General features: G+C 42.9%; 1 protein-coding gene across 1 annotated transcript; it reads left to right on the top strand.

The window, feature by feature from the left end:
* Positions 1-5,580: 5,580 nt before the first annotated feature.
* On the top strand, positions 5,581-9,681 carry slitrk3a (SLIT and NTRK-like family, member 3a). Its single transcript, XM_069896811.1, has 2 exons — positions 5,581-8,251; positions 9,213-9,681. Exon 1 carries the CDS (start codon positions 5,581-5,583, stop codon positions 8,203-8,205), a length of 2,625 nt encoding a protein of 874 aa, XP_069752912.1. The 3' UTR covers positions 8,206-8,251; positions 9,213-9,681.
* The last annotated feature ends 9,530 nt before the right edge of the window (positions 9,682-19,211 follow it).

Below are 19,211 nucleotides of genomic sequence, written 5' to 3'. Positions count from 1 at the left end.
GTGAAGCTATTATAGGACATGGCCAAATAATACTCGGCAAAAGCGCAACAGGTCGTTTTAATAACCAGAGGCGGTTGCTCTGTTTGCCACAAGTCTAATTGAAATGATGCTACCAAACCCATCCTGTCACTAATTTAAACCGCCCATAGTCCCTGAATCACCCCGTAAAAGATTAAAGAAACGACACTGACCAATGCTTAAATAACTTGTAATCCTGCTAAAACGCCAACTTTCCAGTTGTTACCTCCATCCACGTGGTGATGAATTGTCCGTCTTTAGTAACCAAGGAGTTGAGGAGGCAACTCGCACTCAATCGGATTGATGGGTCCGGAGTCGCATGGAGCGGCCATTCGGTCAGGACGGCAAATCTTTAGATGAAGGGCGTTACTGAATCGGATGTTTTAATGCAAGTGGTTTTCGAACGTTTTCTTTCCACCCACATACCACATTAAATAATCTTTACTAATCACAGAGCACCTATGGCATAGGGATTTCTGAAGATGGTATATGAGTGGAAAGAAAAAGTTTGAGAACCACTGTTTTACTGCCAATCCAGCAGTTTTAGAGACATCATAACCTGTTTTAAATTACAGAATGAATTCCCTATTTGGAACATACGTTTTCAGACTATTGTTTATTAGCCACCTTTGTAACATGTAACCAATGTATGTTTAAAATTCTCATTCGAGCTTTTGGATTTCTCGGAGAAATGCCTTGTAGATGCATGCGCAAACCCTGAACAATCTAAGCATTTTGGCTGCCGAGACACTTGCTTGTGCCTACAGAAAAGAATCCGGCCACTGTCACTAGAAGAAGCTTTTACTTAGACTTTAATCAGATCCAAGTTGCAGACAGTTTTTGTGCCATGGCATTGTTTTATATGGTATGTGAATATCGCAGTCAGTTCCCTCCCCACCCGTCTCCCCGGCCAACATTCAATAATTTTGATCTTGTCTGCGAAAAGCCCATTGGAGTTCATTCGTTGGGTGGGCTGTTAGATTTTTGTCAGCACAATTACTTACACCTGTGCATCTGGTTGTCTCAGATTATAATTGAGATAAAACCAGAATGATTCGACTGTTTCGAGCTGTAAGCCTATTATAACCATAAACAATGACCTTGGGTGCCAATAGGAATTATTTTGTGAATTTGTCGTTGAACTGTTGGGGTGGGGGAAGAAAAGACCAGTTTGCACATTGCCTTTTTTTGAGAGGTGGGTATACATTTCTGTTTTCTGAAGCTGGTGGTCGTGCTCGGTGCTATGTGAAGCAACTTGGCGCCACCTGTTCCAACCCTGCAAAACTGCGCACCAGCCAAAGGATCTTCCATTGTCCCAATCTCACTGCGTCTCCATTCAAATCCATGGAGCAAGATCAAGTGAATTGGAACTTGTTCATTTCCATTGCTAAAACGTAGTCAGACATGTTACTGCAGCAGGAGAGATCAAAGCCAAATAGGAACAATGCCGTTAAAATTTGCTGGAGGGAATCAGCATCTGTGGGAGATAAAGAATGGTCAATGTTTCGGGTCGGCAGTCCCTCGTGGGTCTGCAACTTAATGCAGCAACTACTTGTAATATTTAGGTTGCACACCACTATTCCAACACTACCGTTGCTAATAATGAACAAAACAATTCAAGTTTGGGTTTCTGCCTTTTCAAGGATGTGCCTGGAAGCTCATTGAGAATTGGTCGTTCTGACGAATGGCTTGTGTTATTTTACTCGGTGGGATTTAATAAGTGGCCCGATGCTGCCCTAATTCAATCAACCTTCTGTAAAGAGGAGACTATTTAATTGCACAGGCACTTCTCGTGGATAACAGAAGTGGGTGGATTTGGAAGGAAAGCCAGATATCCGCGGCACTCTGAAATAATTGATCGATTCCCCAAAGTGGCTTGTTTGCTTTTACTTCGCCACCCCTCCATAGGATGCTTCCTGCAGCAGAGCGAACTCGGAGGCTCTGCCACGGTCAAAAGTAACCTATCGACCTGGAAAATCTCCAGTGTCGTGAGTTAGACTTGCCGAGCCTTTGCGATAAACATGTATTCCATCATGTGGCAGTGAGCGGTTCGGCTACCCAAGCACCAAAAGCGACGTGTTCCCTTTATTTTTGTTAAATTGTTTTTGCTAGTGAATACATTTAGCCTTTGAACTGAACTGAAGGCATAGGAGAAAATCCGGGACACTCTTGTTCAACTGAGCCCATTTGTGTGCCGAATCCCGACGATCATGTAAATGTACCGAATAGAAGTTCTGAAATGGCAGGGGCTGTTCGGAACGCACGAGTTCATTTCTCAGATTTCATGGCCAATGTGCAGAGCTAAATATTTGGTAAGAGCGATGGATGGGATTATGTATACGGAGTTAGCTTTGTGGAAGCAAGATTACTAAAGCCAGGATTCTCCTTGTCAATGCAGTGGAATTCTACCCTCCCCTCTTTTAAAAAGTGTGCTGAGGAAGGGGGGGGGGGTTCGGGGAACTAACATCACTACCGCCCGAAAAGATACATACTAATCCGACTGATCAATGCATCAGCAAGTTGGGGATGGTTCCTTGCCAGTACTGTACTGGAATGGGTCCATTCTGTCACTGAATGGGCTCGTTTCACACGCGCTGATGCGTCTATTCAATGGTGCATCAGATCCAGGATGCGTGCAAACCGGCCACTCGCCGCCATTCTTTCATTGATTCGCTTCGGGACAAGAAACCGTGCGATTCGGGGAGCATGACCAGTGGGATTGCGATTATATCCACATGCTCTTTCAGGCGCGGCACTTCGCCGGGCGATCTTATCTTAATCAAGAGCGGAGCTGCCAGAAAGTCTTGCATTCCTTTCTGACAAATCGGCGGATTTTAAATAAACTGAAAATTAAGCAACGACACGAGCGGTGCAAGAAATTGCCCACCCTCTTGATTTGCCACACTTACCAAGCCCCGTCGGGGTGTTTGCCGTTTACTGGAGGGGTGCGCTGACGTCCTGCTGTATTCTCTCCATTCTGGGGATCTGGGCGGCCCCTTTATGACTCTCAGAGTCTCTCTAGGCCAGTGTTTCAACAGAAAAGATTGAGTTGTTGGCTGGGGGAGGGGAGGTGGGGGGTTGGGGAGAGGCGAATTGCAAGCAACTGCAGCAGCCGAAAGGGGCACGAACCCCTGAACAATTATTCCGCGTGTGCCCCTTAAAGACGAGGACGACGGGGTTTCTTTTGCAACAAGCCAAGGCGACGTTGAACTGCCATCATCTCCGCTTTGAGCGGTGAGCGTTTGGTGCAGGGAGACCAGGCACAGCTCCGGTAAGATTGAAGTGGAGACGATTGAAAGGGAAGTGTGCGGAGCTGCCGGCCGCTTCTCTCCGTCACTCAAACGGGAAAATGCTGGAGGCACCTAGCACAGCGGGGCAGAGAGTTGGCGGGCATTTACTGTAATGCACTGAGTGGCGGTAGCATCAGAGGAACCGATCGACGTGGCTTTATTGGGCAATGGATCTAATCTCCAGTCAAGTGTCTGTGGAAGTGCAGTATCCGTGCCCGGCTGGCCGAATGCACAGAAGCCGTTGGTGACCCATTGGACAGGATGCTATTGTAGGATCTGCTGATTTCTCGTGGTCGGCTAGGTCCCGTCCTTGGCCGTGAACTCATCCCGCGGAAGGAATCGAGGGAGTGAAATCCAGCCCCCCCACCCCCCTTCCCCGAGACAACCCGGGAGAAGTGAATGCGCGCCCCCGGTTAATCCCGGCGCACCCTCCACACACTCCTGGAGGCTCGCTCCAGTCACCCGCGAGTCCTCAAAGCTCATCCCATGACGTAAAAGGAAAATAAGGAATCCGATCGAGAGACAAGTGATCCCCCCCTCACCCCGATGCAATCGAGCATCCCAAATGAGCTGGTGCATTGGCTGAAAGCGGCAACGTCCAAGGCCACCACCCCCCTCCCCTCCACCCAAGCCTGCGGTGAGCTATAGGCAGACTTTTCTCACAACCATCATTGAGGAGCCAGGGAGAGAGGAAAAGAGAGAGCAGGAAGAAGAGCGAGCTGCATTTTAAACATCCACTTGCATTCCGATCACGTCGGCGTTTTCCTCAGACTCTCGAACAGCGGGAGTCAAGACAGCCCCAGAAAATCTTCAACACTTTTCACTCCTTCCCCTAAAACCATCTGCGGAGGGTGAGTGGACCGCTTCATTAGAGACTTTGTTCACGGTTTAAAGGTGTTAAATAGCCGTTTGGATTCGGTGACAAACTGGTGTTTAGGGGACGTTTATTTGGAGGCGTTAGCATAGTCGAATAATGTTGGGATTGTATGTGGCTGTTCAGGTTGTTAAAATAGCCTTATTTAAATCGTGTGTTTTCCTTTTCTCATCTCGCCCTCAGTCGATCAATTATCTGCTCATTTCAGTATCACCCGAGGAACTTTCCTTCCCATTGTCCTCATTTTCTGATCCTTGTAATTAACCTTTTGATTTTATGTATTGAGCTCTCTCTCCGACGCTCGACAGGGGATCTTCTCTCTCGTTTTAAATCCAGAACTTGTTCAACTAGAGGTCGTCCAAAGAGGATGAGAATCATCTATTATCTGGTATCTGCAAGCGCTTCACCTTAATCCTGGGAGATGATTAGAAGGAATTTCATCGTTTGGAAACGATGCAATGCCATTGTTATGCGCAAAGTCGAATTTTCTCTCATTAGATCCAACAAAATAGACAACATTTGTAAATACAAATACGTTTGAGCCCCCCCCCCCCCCCCACCCCCCGCAACCCACGACCCTCCTGTCAATTTCTTTGCACATTTCGCTGCCTGGATAGTCAGTGAGATTGTGGTCATTTTGAAGCGATGACATTCCGCTCTTGCCTTTTTCAGTTCTCCCATTCGCGAGGTGGATTGTGGTGAAATGTTTGTGTAATTTCTGAACCACGAAATTAATAGATCTAGTCCAGTCTCGAAGAAATTAAGCTCCCACACCAACAATTATACGATGGTGTCAGTCACTTTGCTTCGGATAATGCAAATGACTGGATTGTATTTTGAAATATCAGTGTGCTATTTATACCAGGGAAAATTAGGGCATCCGACAGGGATTGTGTGCCTATTGAACGCATATAAAGGCAATCTCTCCATGCTTGGTCTAAAACGATTTGATGTATTATCTAGAATTGGAAACGATTAGTAACTGTTTTTTTTTTAAGGCAAATATAAACATCAAATAACGTAAGAGAGAAAACTACTAATCAATCTTCAGTCACCAGCAGCATTGCAGAAATACTGCCCTTATCACAGGTGTTTCGGATGCTGTCAAATTCTGAGAAATTGCTAATATAGTTTCTTTTTTTTTGCTTTTTGGATATTAATACTAGTATAAAATACTTTAATGAGTTGACTGAGATGTTCAAGAGATGTATGCTTTGCCACGTTTTTATATTGCTAAGGTTGAGTCCAAATTGTTAGGGCGCATACGTTTGCTCACGGGAATTCTAACGTCTAATACAATTTTCTACGTGTTCTCTATATGCAGTCATAACATCTCGAGGAGGTCCCATACGGCAATCCTAAGAGCTGCTGTACCTCCAGCTACAGAGAAAAATAAGGATGTTCTGGATAACCCTTTTAAGCACAATAACGTTAGGATGGGGTACATCGATTCCACTGATGGAAGACTCCAAAGAGTTAGGCGAACTTTGCATGGAACCATGTTACTGCGAGGAAAAAGAAAGTTTTTTACATATACACTGTGAAAGCAAAGGTTTTACAAACATTAGTCAGATTACTGGATCATGGAAAAGACCATTTAAACTTTACCTGCAAAGGAACTCCATGAGGAAACTCTATCCTAACGGTTTTCTTTTTTTAACCAACGCAGTATCCATTAACCTTGGAAACAACGCTTTGCAGGACATTCAGGCGGGTGCCTTTAATGGCATGAAACTTCTGAAACGTTTATACTTGCACGAAAACAAACTGGAGATTTTTCGAAATGACACCTTCTTGGGATTAGAGAGCTTGGAATATCTACAGGCCGATTATAACGTCCTTAAGAGGATAGATGGAGGTGCATTTCGGAACTTCAATAAACTGAAAGTGTTGATTATCAATGACAATTTGATACCCCTGCTTCCTTTCAATCTCTTCAGAATGGTTTCATTAACCCACATAGATCTGCGTGGTAACCGGTTAAAGACGCTGCCTTACGTTGGGACGCTGGAATATATTGGCAGAAGCCTAATGGAGATTCAGCTGGAGGAGAACCCTTGGAACTGTACTTGTGACATTATGCCCTTAAAAACTTGGCTGGAAAGCATACCGTATACGGTTCTAGTAGGGGAAATTACTTGCGAAACTCCATTCCATCTCCATGGCAAGGACTTGAGAGAGATCAGAAGTAGTGAGCTGTGTCCACTTCTTTCCAACGTGGAAGTGGAAGTCAGCTTGGGGGTTCCCCAACTTGCTTCCAATAATGACAATGCGTGGCCGACCAAACCTTCCTCCATGTCTTTATCCGTGACTTATACGGCTTCTTCGGTTGAATATAAGACATCGGGTAAATTACCAAAATCAACCAAGACTCCTAAGACGTTAAAAGCGCATCCAACTCCACGCCACGTTTTTTCAGGACAAAATCAACCCATTATCGCAGGCTATCAGACCAGACCACCAATCCCCATCATTTGTCCTGCGAAATGCTCTTGCAGCCTGCATATAAATGATTTGGGGTTGACCGTACAATGTAAAGCTAAAGGGATTGAAAACATGTCTGAACTAATACCAAGACCGTTGAACGCTCGGAAGTTGTACCTCACCGGCAACCTAATTCAAAAAATCTACAGGTCAGATTTCTGGAACTTTTCCAGTTTAGATCTTTTGCATTTGGGAAGCAATGGCATTTCCTACATACAAGATGGTGCTTTCATGAATCTTCCAAACTTAAAGATCCTATACCTGAACAACAACACCATCGAACGTCTCACTCCAGGCATGTTCCGAGGGCTACAAAATTTGCAATATCTATATTTTGAATACAACGTTATAAGAGAAATCCAGCCAGCGGCTTTTAGCCTGATGCCTAATCTTCAACTCTTGTTTTTGAACAATAATCGTCTCCGGGCTCTACCAACCGATGCCTTCACGGGCACGTCTCTGGCTCGGCTGAGCCTGAGGAGCAATCGTTTTCTGTATCTGCCTGTGAGCGGAGTGCTGGAACACTTGGATTCCATCGTGCAGATTGACTTGAACAACAATCCCTGGGATTGTTCCTGCGATCTGATGGCACTGAAGCAGTGGGTGGAAAAAATCAGCACGGTAATAATGGTTGGCGACGTGTTCTGCAAAACGCCGGAGTTCCTGAGCGGGAGGGATCTGAAGAAGGTGGACTATGAGATACTATGCCCCGAATTGAAGCATGCCGCCGCCTCCCCGGCTCTGCCCGGCTCCAGTGGGAATGGCAAGGTGATATCCACAGCGTCGGGGTTTGGATTCTCTTCGCAAGGTGGCGCCATTCCTCTGTCCGTCCTCATTCTGAGCCTCCTGATTATCTTCATTTCCGCCGTATTTATTGCAGCGGGGCTCTTTGCTTTTGTGCTCAGGAGACGGAAGAAATCGTCCTTCAGCAGACGGCAGGACGTGGATTTGACTGGGATGCAAATGCAGTGCAGGATCTTCGAGGACCGAACTGCCAGCTCGCCGGAGAAAGCAGCCAGCCACGTCTATGACTACATCCCCCATCCCGTCACTCAGATGTGCAACAACCCGATCTACAAACCACGCGAGGGAGAGATGGAGGAGGAATTTTCCGAGACTCAGGAAAACGACGCCAATTACAAAACTCTGGAGAAAGACAAGGAATGGAAAATGTCGCTGTCCAACAGCAACCTGAATACAATTGTCACCATCAACCAGACGAATGACTTCGCCAGCTTTCCGGAAAACGGGGTGATTTACCCCAGTGTGTTGGATAGAGAAAGGCCAGCTCACACCGTTGGCTTTGTGGACTGCCTCTATGGCACAGTGCCCAAATTAAAAGAGCTGCACGTCCACCCCCCTGGCATGCAATATCCTGACTTACAGCAAGATGCCAGGTTTAAAGAAACGATTCTGTTTGGCTCCTCTGGCCGGGGATATCCAGACCAAGCCCAAAGCGAATACCTCGAGTTAAGGGCCAAACTTCAAACCAAGCCAGACTACCTCGAAGTACTAGAGAAGTCGACGTACCGATTTTAGTCATCACATCCACAGACAAATGACCCACACATCGCACGTTTAGAAGGTAAAGGGAAATAATTTATCACCCCCTCATTAGGTTGCTTTGGACGAAAGGCCATATTCAAATCATACTCAATGAAGTGCCTTTGCAGACTTTAGCCAGCAATGATATCAATCATATTTTTTTATGGAAATGAATTCTGACTGTGCCGTCTATAATCATTTCGAGGCCTGGTTATCGATCCGACATATAAATAACCCTATTCATTACTGGCAGAGACTTTGTTCACTTTATTTGGTAGGAAATGATGGCTCTCTCTCTCTCTCTCTCTCTCTTGCTCTCACGTCTAAGTAAACGCCGAGGGCATATTCTGTGAAACATTTGACTGCAGTCTTGCTGCATGTGTGAAACTGCCGGGGTGTAACTTGCTCAAATGACAAGACATAAACTTGGTAATTAAAAGGACTGCAACGCTTTATCGTTCAGTGTTATTTAATTTTTATATATATTATATATATATAAATATATATTATACTCGAGAGGAATATAAAGACTACCACTCATTAAAGGATTTCAATTTGTCAGTATGACGCGAAGATTTTATTACAAACACGCACTTTCTTAAAAAGCTCGTCAATGTTAATGCTCACACTAATAGCTTTGTAAGAAGCACTTTTAATGTTTTTTTTCTCGGTCTCTCTCTCTCTCTCACACACACACACACACACACACTTCAAAATGTGGATATTTATTCTGTACTTTCTGTGAACGATAAATGTAAAGTAAATAATGTTAACTCAATGTAGTGACTGCGTCTGGTAAAACTTTCTTAATAAAAGGTGTTCAAACTATCCAGTGACATGTAGAAATTGTGTATTGCTAGAATATAACCGGGTAGAAGAAAGAAAGAAGGCTTCGGAAGCAGTTACATTTTAATTTAAATGATTTCCCTCACGTTAAAACCTTTATAACATGGTCCAGTTTTTACAGATTGTGATGGTTTGCTTCCACTTTTACGTTCCAGGATTTATCATTTGCCTGGACACAATGCATTATCTCTGGAATGACACCAATAGTTTCTGAACATTTCAAGCACAGCGAGGAAACGGATTGGAGAAATAGCTAGGATATGCACTAGATGAGGTTTTTGCTCGGCTAACGTTTGGATAAAATGTTCTTTGAAATGCATCCGGCTTTGCAGCACGTTTGGCCTGCACTAAGATCTGTACCTTGTATTGTGTGTCATTGTCAGATTTCGGATACGGGCTGATACGCCCCCACCCCAACGCAGAATTTTCATGTCAATACCAATTGCCATGCTAAATTGCATATAATATTTCCAATTGACAATTCGATTATGCAAGCGTCCTACCTTAAAATTTCATATGGTTGAATGTCATTGGTCAAAACAAATGGCCAAAGAAGGATAATTTAGAAATTTTGGATGCTCTGAAGGAGCATTGGGAGAAATTGTGTTCGAAAACTGCGGAGGAACAATGAGACCCCCCCCCCCCCCCCCCCCGATAGTTCACGGGTTGTGAGTTGCTAGAAAGAAGAGCGGAAACAGGATCTAATCGCAGAATGAAGGGGCTGGCATGAGAAGGTGCGAGCTCCAGCAGAGGGGCACCGCGTTCCAGACACCACGATTTGATCCAGCGACTGCAAATATCGATGCAAAGGGTCATCTGCTTGATGCTTCTTAACGGTTGAGTCTTTTTTCCAAGCAAATTGCTGCCATTTGCAATCCGTCCCCGGTCAGTTGTGATCTGAAAGTGAGATGGTTCTTCTCTTGCCCTCTCCAACTTGAAAATCTGTGTCCCCCCATGGAAGGTTTAGAAAAAGAATCCTAATTTCTAGTCCATCATTACATTCTCTGGTCGGGTTATGCCAAGATTTGTTAATTGGTGCGTTGCCTACAGGGAATTTTAGTGCTGAAGAAATGTCACGTCTACCTCGGGGGCAGGTATCTGGGGCATGATTCAGTTCCCAAGGACCTCAAACTGTTATCCGACGTTGATATTATGCTGAGAGTTAATACCAGTTGAACATGGGCATTGCTATTATATAACTGTGCGTGCAACTCTGTGAGATGAAAGACCGAATTTATATTATCGAGAAACTGGAGTGTGGTTTCCCCTCTCCCAACCCTGACATCGACGAGACTGTCACTTTCTCCCAGCGTAGATTTGTCCCTGATGGCAGCCTCGAGGGATATGGGTGTATATATTTAGGTGATCTCATTAAAAATATTTACTATTTTTTGGGTAATCTCAGCACAGAGGCAAGAAAAAAAGGACCTTTCCCTTTGTTGGAGTGCTGAGAATCAGTCTGAAAGTGAGGGATTGACCACTTGTGACAGAGATGAGAAATTTCTTCTCCCTGGGGTTAGTGAATATTTGGCATTCTCTGCCCAAGAATGAGTGAAGGCTCAATCACTGAATACTTTCAAGAAAGATTGAAGGATTATAATCTATTAAGGGAATCAAGAGGCATGGGGTAGCGTAGACTCGTGCCACAGGGGTAGTAGATCAGCTGCGATCTTATTGAGTGGCAGAGCTGCTCGTTGGATGAATGGGTGTTTCTTGTGTTCATAATGTGACTATAATATATCCAATCACAGTGGAGATGACACATGATCTCTTGTACATCAAACATTTTAAGCTCCACCTTTTACTGCAGTGGGTGACAGAGAGACATTCATATGATTTGCATGTAGCTGTTTCCCATGCTCTATATTTTTGAAAGAGAAAGAATGTTATTGGGGGAATTTGCTGTGGTTTTTGTTTCTTTCTTTAATTGCACCCTAGGTTTTGAATAAACTGACTTTTACTGTGCAATAGACCAGTTGTCTTGAATAATTTCCCCATCTCTAATTCCTTGGCTAACGTCCTGTTATCAATCAGTACTCTCCTTCCCCATGAGTAAAAGAGTAAATTTATAGTAAAACATTCCTGCAGGTTAGGAACTAGCAACCATTCAATTGTTGGAGGATTGCTGACATACTTTGAACCCTTGAATTCTACCTGCGAACTTCAAGCAGCTGCATTCCTCAGGAATTAAATCAAGAACTGAGAAGTGTGCTAGAATGAATACATCTTCAGTGAGCATTGACATAACCGAATGAAAGGACTCTTTCTCAACTGCAAATTTTCAGGTTTCTGTTGCATAATAATTCATGCAATTTGGTTTGAATTTGAAAAGTTCTTGTCTATTAGATCAGTCATGCAGGAAATATAATCAAAATAGTCTTTTTATATCATGAATAATTTGTTGTATTTCAATATCTCAATCCATAAAATTATATTCAATGTTTTAAAATTAATAACAGTTGGAATAATTAGTCATTTGTTCTTTGGTCACAAGTGTAATTAGATTGCGTAAAGTGTATCTACATTACCATACACTTCAAATGTTTTTCACTGACTGTTGTCAATGGATAGAAATCTCCAGGGAATGCCGTTAGTAGATTAAAAATGCTTGGTCCATTACATTAGAAATGGCAAATTTGCAAATTACAATACATGGCAAAAGCTTTCTGTTGTATTTTTTTTAATCTCAGCTAAAGCCATTCATTAATTTGAACTAGAAATATGCAAATTTTGAGACTACAAATTTTAATTTTTCTTTTGGAATGTATTCTGGTCAGAAAAAAAAGTAGAGTAACCTTTGTACTCCAGATAATAGCCACACTGGCCTGAAATGACTTTGAGTGTTTCAAATTTAAGTTTTGCACATAATGTGGTATAATAAAAAACATATTAAATGCTTTATGTTTGTGATTCTTGGCAGCTTTCAAACCCAAAGCAAAAAAAAATGTATCATCTTGTGTTCCATATATTTTTGGAATTAAAAATAAAATGTATGTACGTTTTCTCCTCTAGAACTCTTCAATCATGAATTGGTCCCAATATCACAGAGTTTGTTAATTTTACTGTTTATTTATTGTTTGTACTGATGGTTATGTTCAAACTTTCAAAAGGGGCATGGATATATCTCTGAAAGTAGAAAGAAGAGTTGTAAGATGCAGGAAAAAAAATTGGGAGGTGGAGGGGGTGATGGAGCTAACCAGTTGGATGAGTTACTCAATGAACTGACAGTCACAATGAGCCAAGTAGATCTGATCTGAGATTTCTATGTGAATATAACAGATGCTGGAAATGTGAAACTGAAATAAATAAAACTGAAAGCTCAGCAGGTCAAGCAAGCATTCAAAGGGAGATAGGATAAATGTCCAACCTTTTTCCAGAAGATTGGTACAGTCTATTTCTGAAGCGAGACCAGTGTTGGAGAATGGGAGAATTTATTTTATATTGAACTCTCAATGACACTAACAATTTGATCTTGGTCAACCATATGCACTTTCTATTTGAACAAAGGAAACTACTGAGATGAGAATGCTATATATTAATTTTAAAGATGGATAAATCAGGCATATTTTAAAATCAAAATGCACCAATTTAACTCCATGTGAAAGGCTATGATATTAAGGTACACAGTGCTCCATGTGCTTGTTGAGCAATCATGGAATTTAATGCTTGGCATGTGATTCCTTTCTTTCCAGTTCTTTTTCCCAATTGAATCGTCACTAATAATTTGTTTTTGATCGCATAGTAACTATCTGGTTTGTAGTGTCTTAATCCCTGATCTTTTCCAACCTTGTAATACACATAAGTATAAAATGTATGGATATATAATTCTAGAAAGATAAGCTCTTTAAACCTGCAGTTTTGGAGAGATTCTAAGTATTCAGAGGGTAATACTAACAAACTACCAATTAATAGAGAAGATTTACAATTCTGATGACCAACTGTCAAATTTCCGGATAATGGTTATTTTTATGATACCTGACAATATAATTTTATTAAATGAGAAATATTATGAATAATTAATATAACAACCTTAAGTAACATAGAATATTACAGGAGCATACAGAACCTTTGGGCCGCAATGTTGTGCTGACCTATGTCAACCTACTCCATAACAATCCAATCCTTCCCCCTCTCACACTCATAACCCTTTGCTATTCTTCCACCTATGTGCTTATCTAGGGGTCTTTTGAATGTCCCTCTTACATCAGTCTCTACCACCACCCCTGACAATGCATTCTTGGAATCCACCACATTCTGTTTATATAAAAAATAAACTTATCTCTGACATCTCCCCTAAACCTTCCTCCATTCACCTTAAACAGATGTTCTCTGTTATTTGCTATTATCTCCCTGTGACACACTCTTTATGCCCTTCATAACCTTATGCACCTCTATTAAGTCTCCACATATTCCTCATCACTCCAGAGAGAAAAGCTTGAGTTCTATCAACCCTGCTTCATAAGACCTGTTCTCCAATCCAGACAACCATCTGGTAAATCTCCTCTCCACCCTCTCCAAAGCATCAACATTTTTCTTGTAATGAGGTGAGCAGAATTGTGCTGCAACATTACCTCACGGCTCTTGAACTCAAACTCATGACTCATGAAAGCCAGTACGTCACATGCTTTTTTAACCACCCTATCAAGATGCGAGCCAACCTTGAGGTATCCATGGACCTTGACCCCACAATCCCTCTGTTCCTCCACATAGTTACAAATCTTACCATTAACTATGTACTTCATTTTAATGTCCAACCTTCCAAAATGCATCCCTTCACATTTATCCAGATTGAACTTCATCTGCCCAACTTGCTATCTTGTCTACACCCTGTTGTAACTTAGAGCACATTTAATTTCCACCTCAATCTCAAACTCACCTGGTCCATCTCTGACAACACTTTTGCCTTTCAGGATCTTTTTCCATCTCTGGAGACAAGCCTTCCATTGACATATATTACAAACCCACTAACTCCCACAACTACCTTAACTGCACTTCCTCACACCTGTCCCCTGCAAGGATTCAATTCCCTTCTCGCAGTTTCTCCCTCTCTGCCACATCTGTTCCCAAGATGTGGTCTTCCAGTCCAGATCATCTGAAATGTCTGTCTTTTTCCACAAGTATGGGTCAACTCAGCCCTCCCCACATCTCCTCCATTTCCTGCTCATCTGTCTTGCCCTCTCTGCCCCCAGATGCAACAAACACAGGATTCCCCTTGTTCTTACCTATCACCCCACCAGTCTCCCCGTCCAACAAAATTTACAGTACTTACAACAGGATCCCACTACCAGACAAATCTTCCCCTCTCTGCCTTCTGTAGGAACCACTCCCTTGTGCACTCATCCCTTCCTTCCAATCGTACCCCCCCCCCCACCTTCCCCTGTGGCTGCAGAAGGTGCCATACTTGTACCACTCCTTCTTCTTCACCACTGTCTGGGGCCCCCAAACAGTCCTTTCAAGTGAAGAAACACATTTTCCTGTACTTTTCTTCATAGGAGAGACTGGCCACAGACTGAGATATCTCTTTGCTGTCCACCATCATTCTGTCTGCATCAGTGACAAGGACCTCTGAGTAGCCAGCCATTTCAGTTCTACGTCCCACTCCCATGCTCACGTGTCTGTCCACGGCCTCATGTACTATCCCACCAAGACCACCCATAAATTGGAGGAACAGCTCCTGATTTTCTGTCTGGGGGCTCTCTCCAGCCAGATGGAATTAATGTCGATCTCCCATTTCTGCTAATGGGCTTTCCTTTCCTCCTTCTTTCCCCTGTCTTTTTTTCCTCAGTTCTCCACCCTCTTCCCTCTCTATTCACAGAGCCATCCTTCCTTCCCCTGCTTGCCGAATGTGCCGTCCCTCCTTTCTCCACTTATTACCTTCTGCCTTTTGGATAAGGCTCCACCCCTTCCCCTTACATTTTTGTTCATGTGCCTTGCTGACTTTTTTTCCATACCTTGATGTAGGGTTCTATCCCCAAACTTCTGTTATTTATCTTTATCTTTCCTATATAAAAGATACTGTTTGACTTGCTGAGTTTCTCCAGCATTGTTGTTTTACTTCAACCGTGGTGTCTGCAATCTTTTGTGTTTTACTTCTACTACAACCTTTAATGGTATCCACCACACATCTGTATCATGTCAAACTTACTGATTCATCCCTTCTCTTCATGAAAATCACAAATATCAGCAGCCCAGAACTGATCCACACCTCCATAAAGATCACAAAGGACAGGGGTCCCAGAGCAGATCCCTGCAGAACACTACTAGTCACCAATCCAGGTGGAACACTTGTCATCTACTACTGTCCTCTGCTTTCTGTAGGCAAGCTAATTCTGAATCCAAGCAGCTATGAATCCAGTGCCGCATGACATTTTGAATGAGCCTGCCATGGGGATCTTGTCAAATGCTAAATGTGGCAAATATCCACCACATTGCCTTCACTTACTTTGTCAACTCCTCAAAAAAACTCACGTAGGCTTGTGAGGCATGACCTGTCCCTCACAAAGTCAAGTTGACTATCCCTGAGAATGTGGTCTATCTATATGCTCATAAATTGAGTCCTGAAGAATCTTCTGCAATAGTTTGCCCACCACTGATAAAAGACGCACTGGTTTATAATCACAGGATTCCCCCTCTTGCCTTTCTTAAAAAAGGGCACCACATTTGCCATTCTCCAATCCTCCATTACATCTCCTGAGACCAGGGAGAACACAAAGATAATCGCCAATGCCCCAGCGATCTCTTCCCCACTTCCTGTAGCAACCTGGGGTCTATCCTGTAACATTTTCAGATTTTCCAAACAAAAGGGATGAGATTCTATCCTGATGAGGAAAAAAAAACATGCAATGCAGATTCTGCAGAATTTGGATTTGCACATTGCAGAATTTCTATTTTTGTATTACCAGGATATGGTTTGTGCAGAAAATAGTCTTGCAGAGCCTTAGAATTTGTGGCCCAGTTAAAGTCTTGGCTCACAATGCATATAAATATAGTTTGTAGAATTAATATAATAGGAAACCTTGGTCCACATTTTAATTATAGTGAAACATCCAAAATTTAATTATTGTAGTTGGAAAATATTTCTGCAGTGCTGGAACATTAATAATATAAACATACTATGTGTACAACTACTGAATATTTAAAATTGAAGACACTGTACAAATAACAATATATGGTCAGTCATTTGCTACTTTCCTTTCAAGTAGCAATCGTTGTTCCTAGGCAATCTACTGACATATTTTGGAACTGATTATCTTGTATTTTGAGGCCAGTTGAATAGGAGGTGGAGGAAGAGGTGAGATTATTGATGACTAGGGCTACCACTTGAGGGAGACACAAAAAATGTTATAAATAATTCTTACTTAGAGTTATGAACAACGGTATCACTATTTAACCCACATGATTCAATCTGCCAGACATTTTCTCTGAACTAAATGATTAATCCATGAACTAGAAATTTGGATATAAATATACAAAGTGCTTTAGAAACTCAGCAGGCCCAGCAGCATCCATAGGAGGCTAAGATCTGTAACCAAGATTTCAGGCCTGAGGCCTTCATCAACGTATCAGCAAAAAAGCAGGCAAGCCCTTGAATAAAAAGGTGAGGGGAGCCACACAGGCCAACAGCCAAGAAGCCGTGGGTGGACGTGGATCAGAGGGCAGGAGAGAAAAGCTGAGAATTGATCGGGGAGGGATGTAGCTCGGTGAATGCAGAGCTGGAGGAAAGAAGACAGAGGGATAGGGGGAGAGAAAAAGAGACATGGGGTGGGGGGGGGGGGGCAGTTCATAATGCAACACTTCACTTGTGAATCTGCAGGGGTCATCAACTGCATCCAGTGCTCTGGTTATGGCCTTCTGTGAATTGGAGATACTGGACATAGTCTGGGAAATTGCTTCATTGAACATCATCAATTTTTCCACTGCAATAGCGGGAATCTCCCAGTGGCAACCCATTTCATTTGCCCACCTTATTGCCATGTTGACGAGTCTGTCCGTTGTCTCATGCACTACCAAACTGAAGCCATGCAGGAGTTGAAGTAAGATAGGTAGAGGAATAAAGGGGTACAGTAAGAATTCACAGGTAAAGGGAGGTTGTCTTATTTTTATTTTTGTATTTCATAGCTAGTGGAAATGGCAGCCAGGGCAAGGATATGCTCTTCTTGCAGAATGTGGATAGTCCAGGACACCAACTGTATCTCTGGTGAATTTGTATATGAGAAGAGCATCTAGCTTCAGCACCTTACAAACCATGTTAGAGAACTGGAGCTGGATGAACTTTGGATCATCCAGAAGGCTTAGGAGTGGGGGGGGGGGGGGGGAGAGAAGATAAATGGGTGATAAACATGAGTTACAGGGAAGCAATCACACCTAGGAGGCAGGAGGAAGGTAGTTAGGCGAGAGCCAGGAGAGGAGAAGGGAACAGACAGTCTCCTGTGCACTTTCCCCTCAATAACATATATACCATTTTGGATACTATTGAGGGGTATGACCTTCCAGGGATAGGCTACAGTGGTCAGGTCTCTGGCACAGAGTTGGCCTTGTGTCTAAGAAGAGGCAAGCAGTAGTGTTACTGGTTTCGATAGTGAGGGAAACAGATAAGCGTTTCTGTGGCAAAGAATCCCAGATGTATATTGCCTCCAGGTGACACGGAATGTCTAACATCGAGATCACAGCATTCTCAAGAGGTAAGGTGAGCAGCTAGATGTTGTGATCCATGTTGGGACCAATGACATAGATAAGAAGGATGATGAAGACCTCCAAAGAGAATTCAGGGAGTTTGGTGCTAAGTTGAAGGACCCGACCTCCAAGATTGTGATTTTAGGATTGCTACTCGTGCCATGTGTTAGTGATGTTATAAATTGGAGGATAATGCAGCTTAACATGTGGCTAAAGACAGGGCTTCGGATTTCTGTATCATTGGACTTTTTTCCAGTGAAGGTAGGATCTGTACCAGCGGAATGGTTTGCATCTGAACTGGAGAGGGATTAATATCCTTGCTGCAAGGTTTGCTAGTACTGCTCTGGTGGTGGGGGGGGGGGGGGGGGGGTGGTTTATACTAGATTTGGATGGGGATGGGAACCAAAGTGCCAGAACATATAGGGGAGAAGAGAGTGAAAAAAGATTATGTTAAGACTGGATACGAAAACAGGAATCAAAAGGTTGTGCATAGTGGGAATAATGTTCTGAGGTGTGTCTCTTCCAATACAAGGAGTAATGTAAGAACGTCAAATTAACTGGGAATGGAATTATAACATTGGAGCCATTCGTGAAATTTGGTTGCAGGAGGGGCAGGATTGGCAGCTTAATGTTCTGGGGATTGGTGTTTCAAACACTATAGAGGGGGAGAGATGAATTGCTAGTTAGGGAAAATGTCATAGCAATGTTCAGACAGGACAGAATAAAGGCTTGTCTTCAGAGGCTATGTGGGTGGAACTGAGGAATGTGAAAGGTATGACCTCATTTATGATATTGTATTATAGACCACCCAATAGTCAGGGAGAATTGTAGGAGCAAATCTGCAGAGACATAGCAGACAGCTGAGGGAAATGTAAAGTTATGATTGTAGAAGACTTTATCTTTCCACATATTCATGGATATCTTCAATATCTCACTTCAGCAGGGCATCTATTTCAACAGGTTTCAATTGTACCTGTGCCCAAGAACAGTGTGGTAACCTGCCTAACTGAATACTGACCAGTGGCACTCAGCTCCATGGTCCATGATGATGTGTATTAAGAGAATGATGTTGAAGCATATCAGCTCCTGTCTAAGAGGCAACATAAATCCATTCCAATTTCCCTACCACAGCAACAGATCTCCAGCAGATGCCATCTCGCAGGCACGACACAAACACCTAGACAACAAAGACGCACATATCAAGATGCCTTTATTGAATATTGTCAACCCCTCAAAACAGATCAGTAAACTCCAAGACCTGGGCCTCAATAGTCCACTGTGTAATTGGATCTTAGATTTCCTAATCTCTATACTCCAATCAGTGAAGATTGGTAAGAACATCTCCACAATTTCCATAATAGCAGAGCACAAGAATCCCCTGCTCTACTTGATTTACACCTACAACTCTGTGGCTTGGTATGACAATAATACCATCTACAAACTTGCTGACGATGCCATAATAGTGGGGTGTATAAAAACAG

Source organism: Narcine bancroftii, chromosome 9 (assembly GCF_036971445.1).
Source record: "Narcine bancroftii isolate sNarBan1 chromosome 9, sNarBan1.hap1, whole genome shotgun sequence".
Classification (NCBI taxonomy): domain Eukaryota; kingdom Metazoa; phylum Chordata; class Chondrichthyes; order Torpediniformes; family Narcinidae; genus Narcine; species Narcine bancroftii.
The sequence above is the reverse complement of the archived record's forward strand: the minus strand, read 5'-3'. Positions and strand labels throughout refer to the sequence as shown.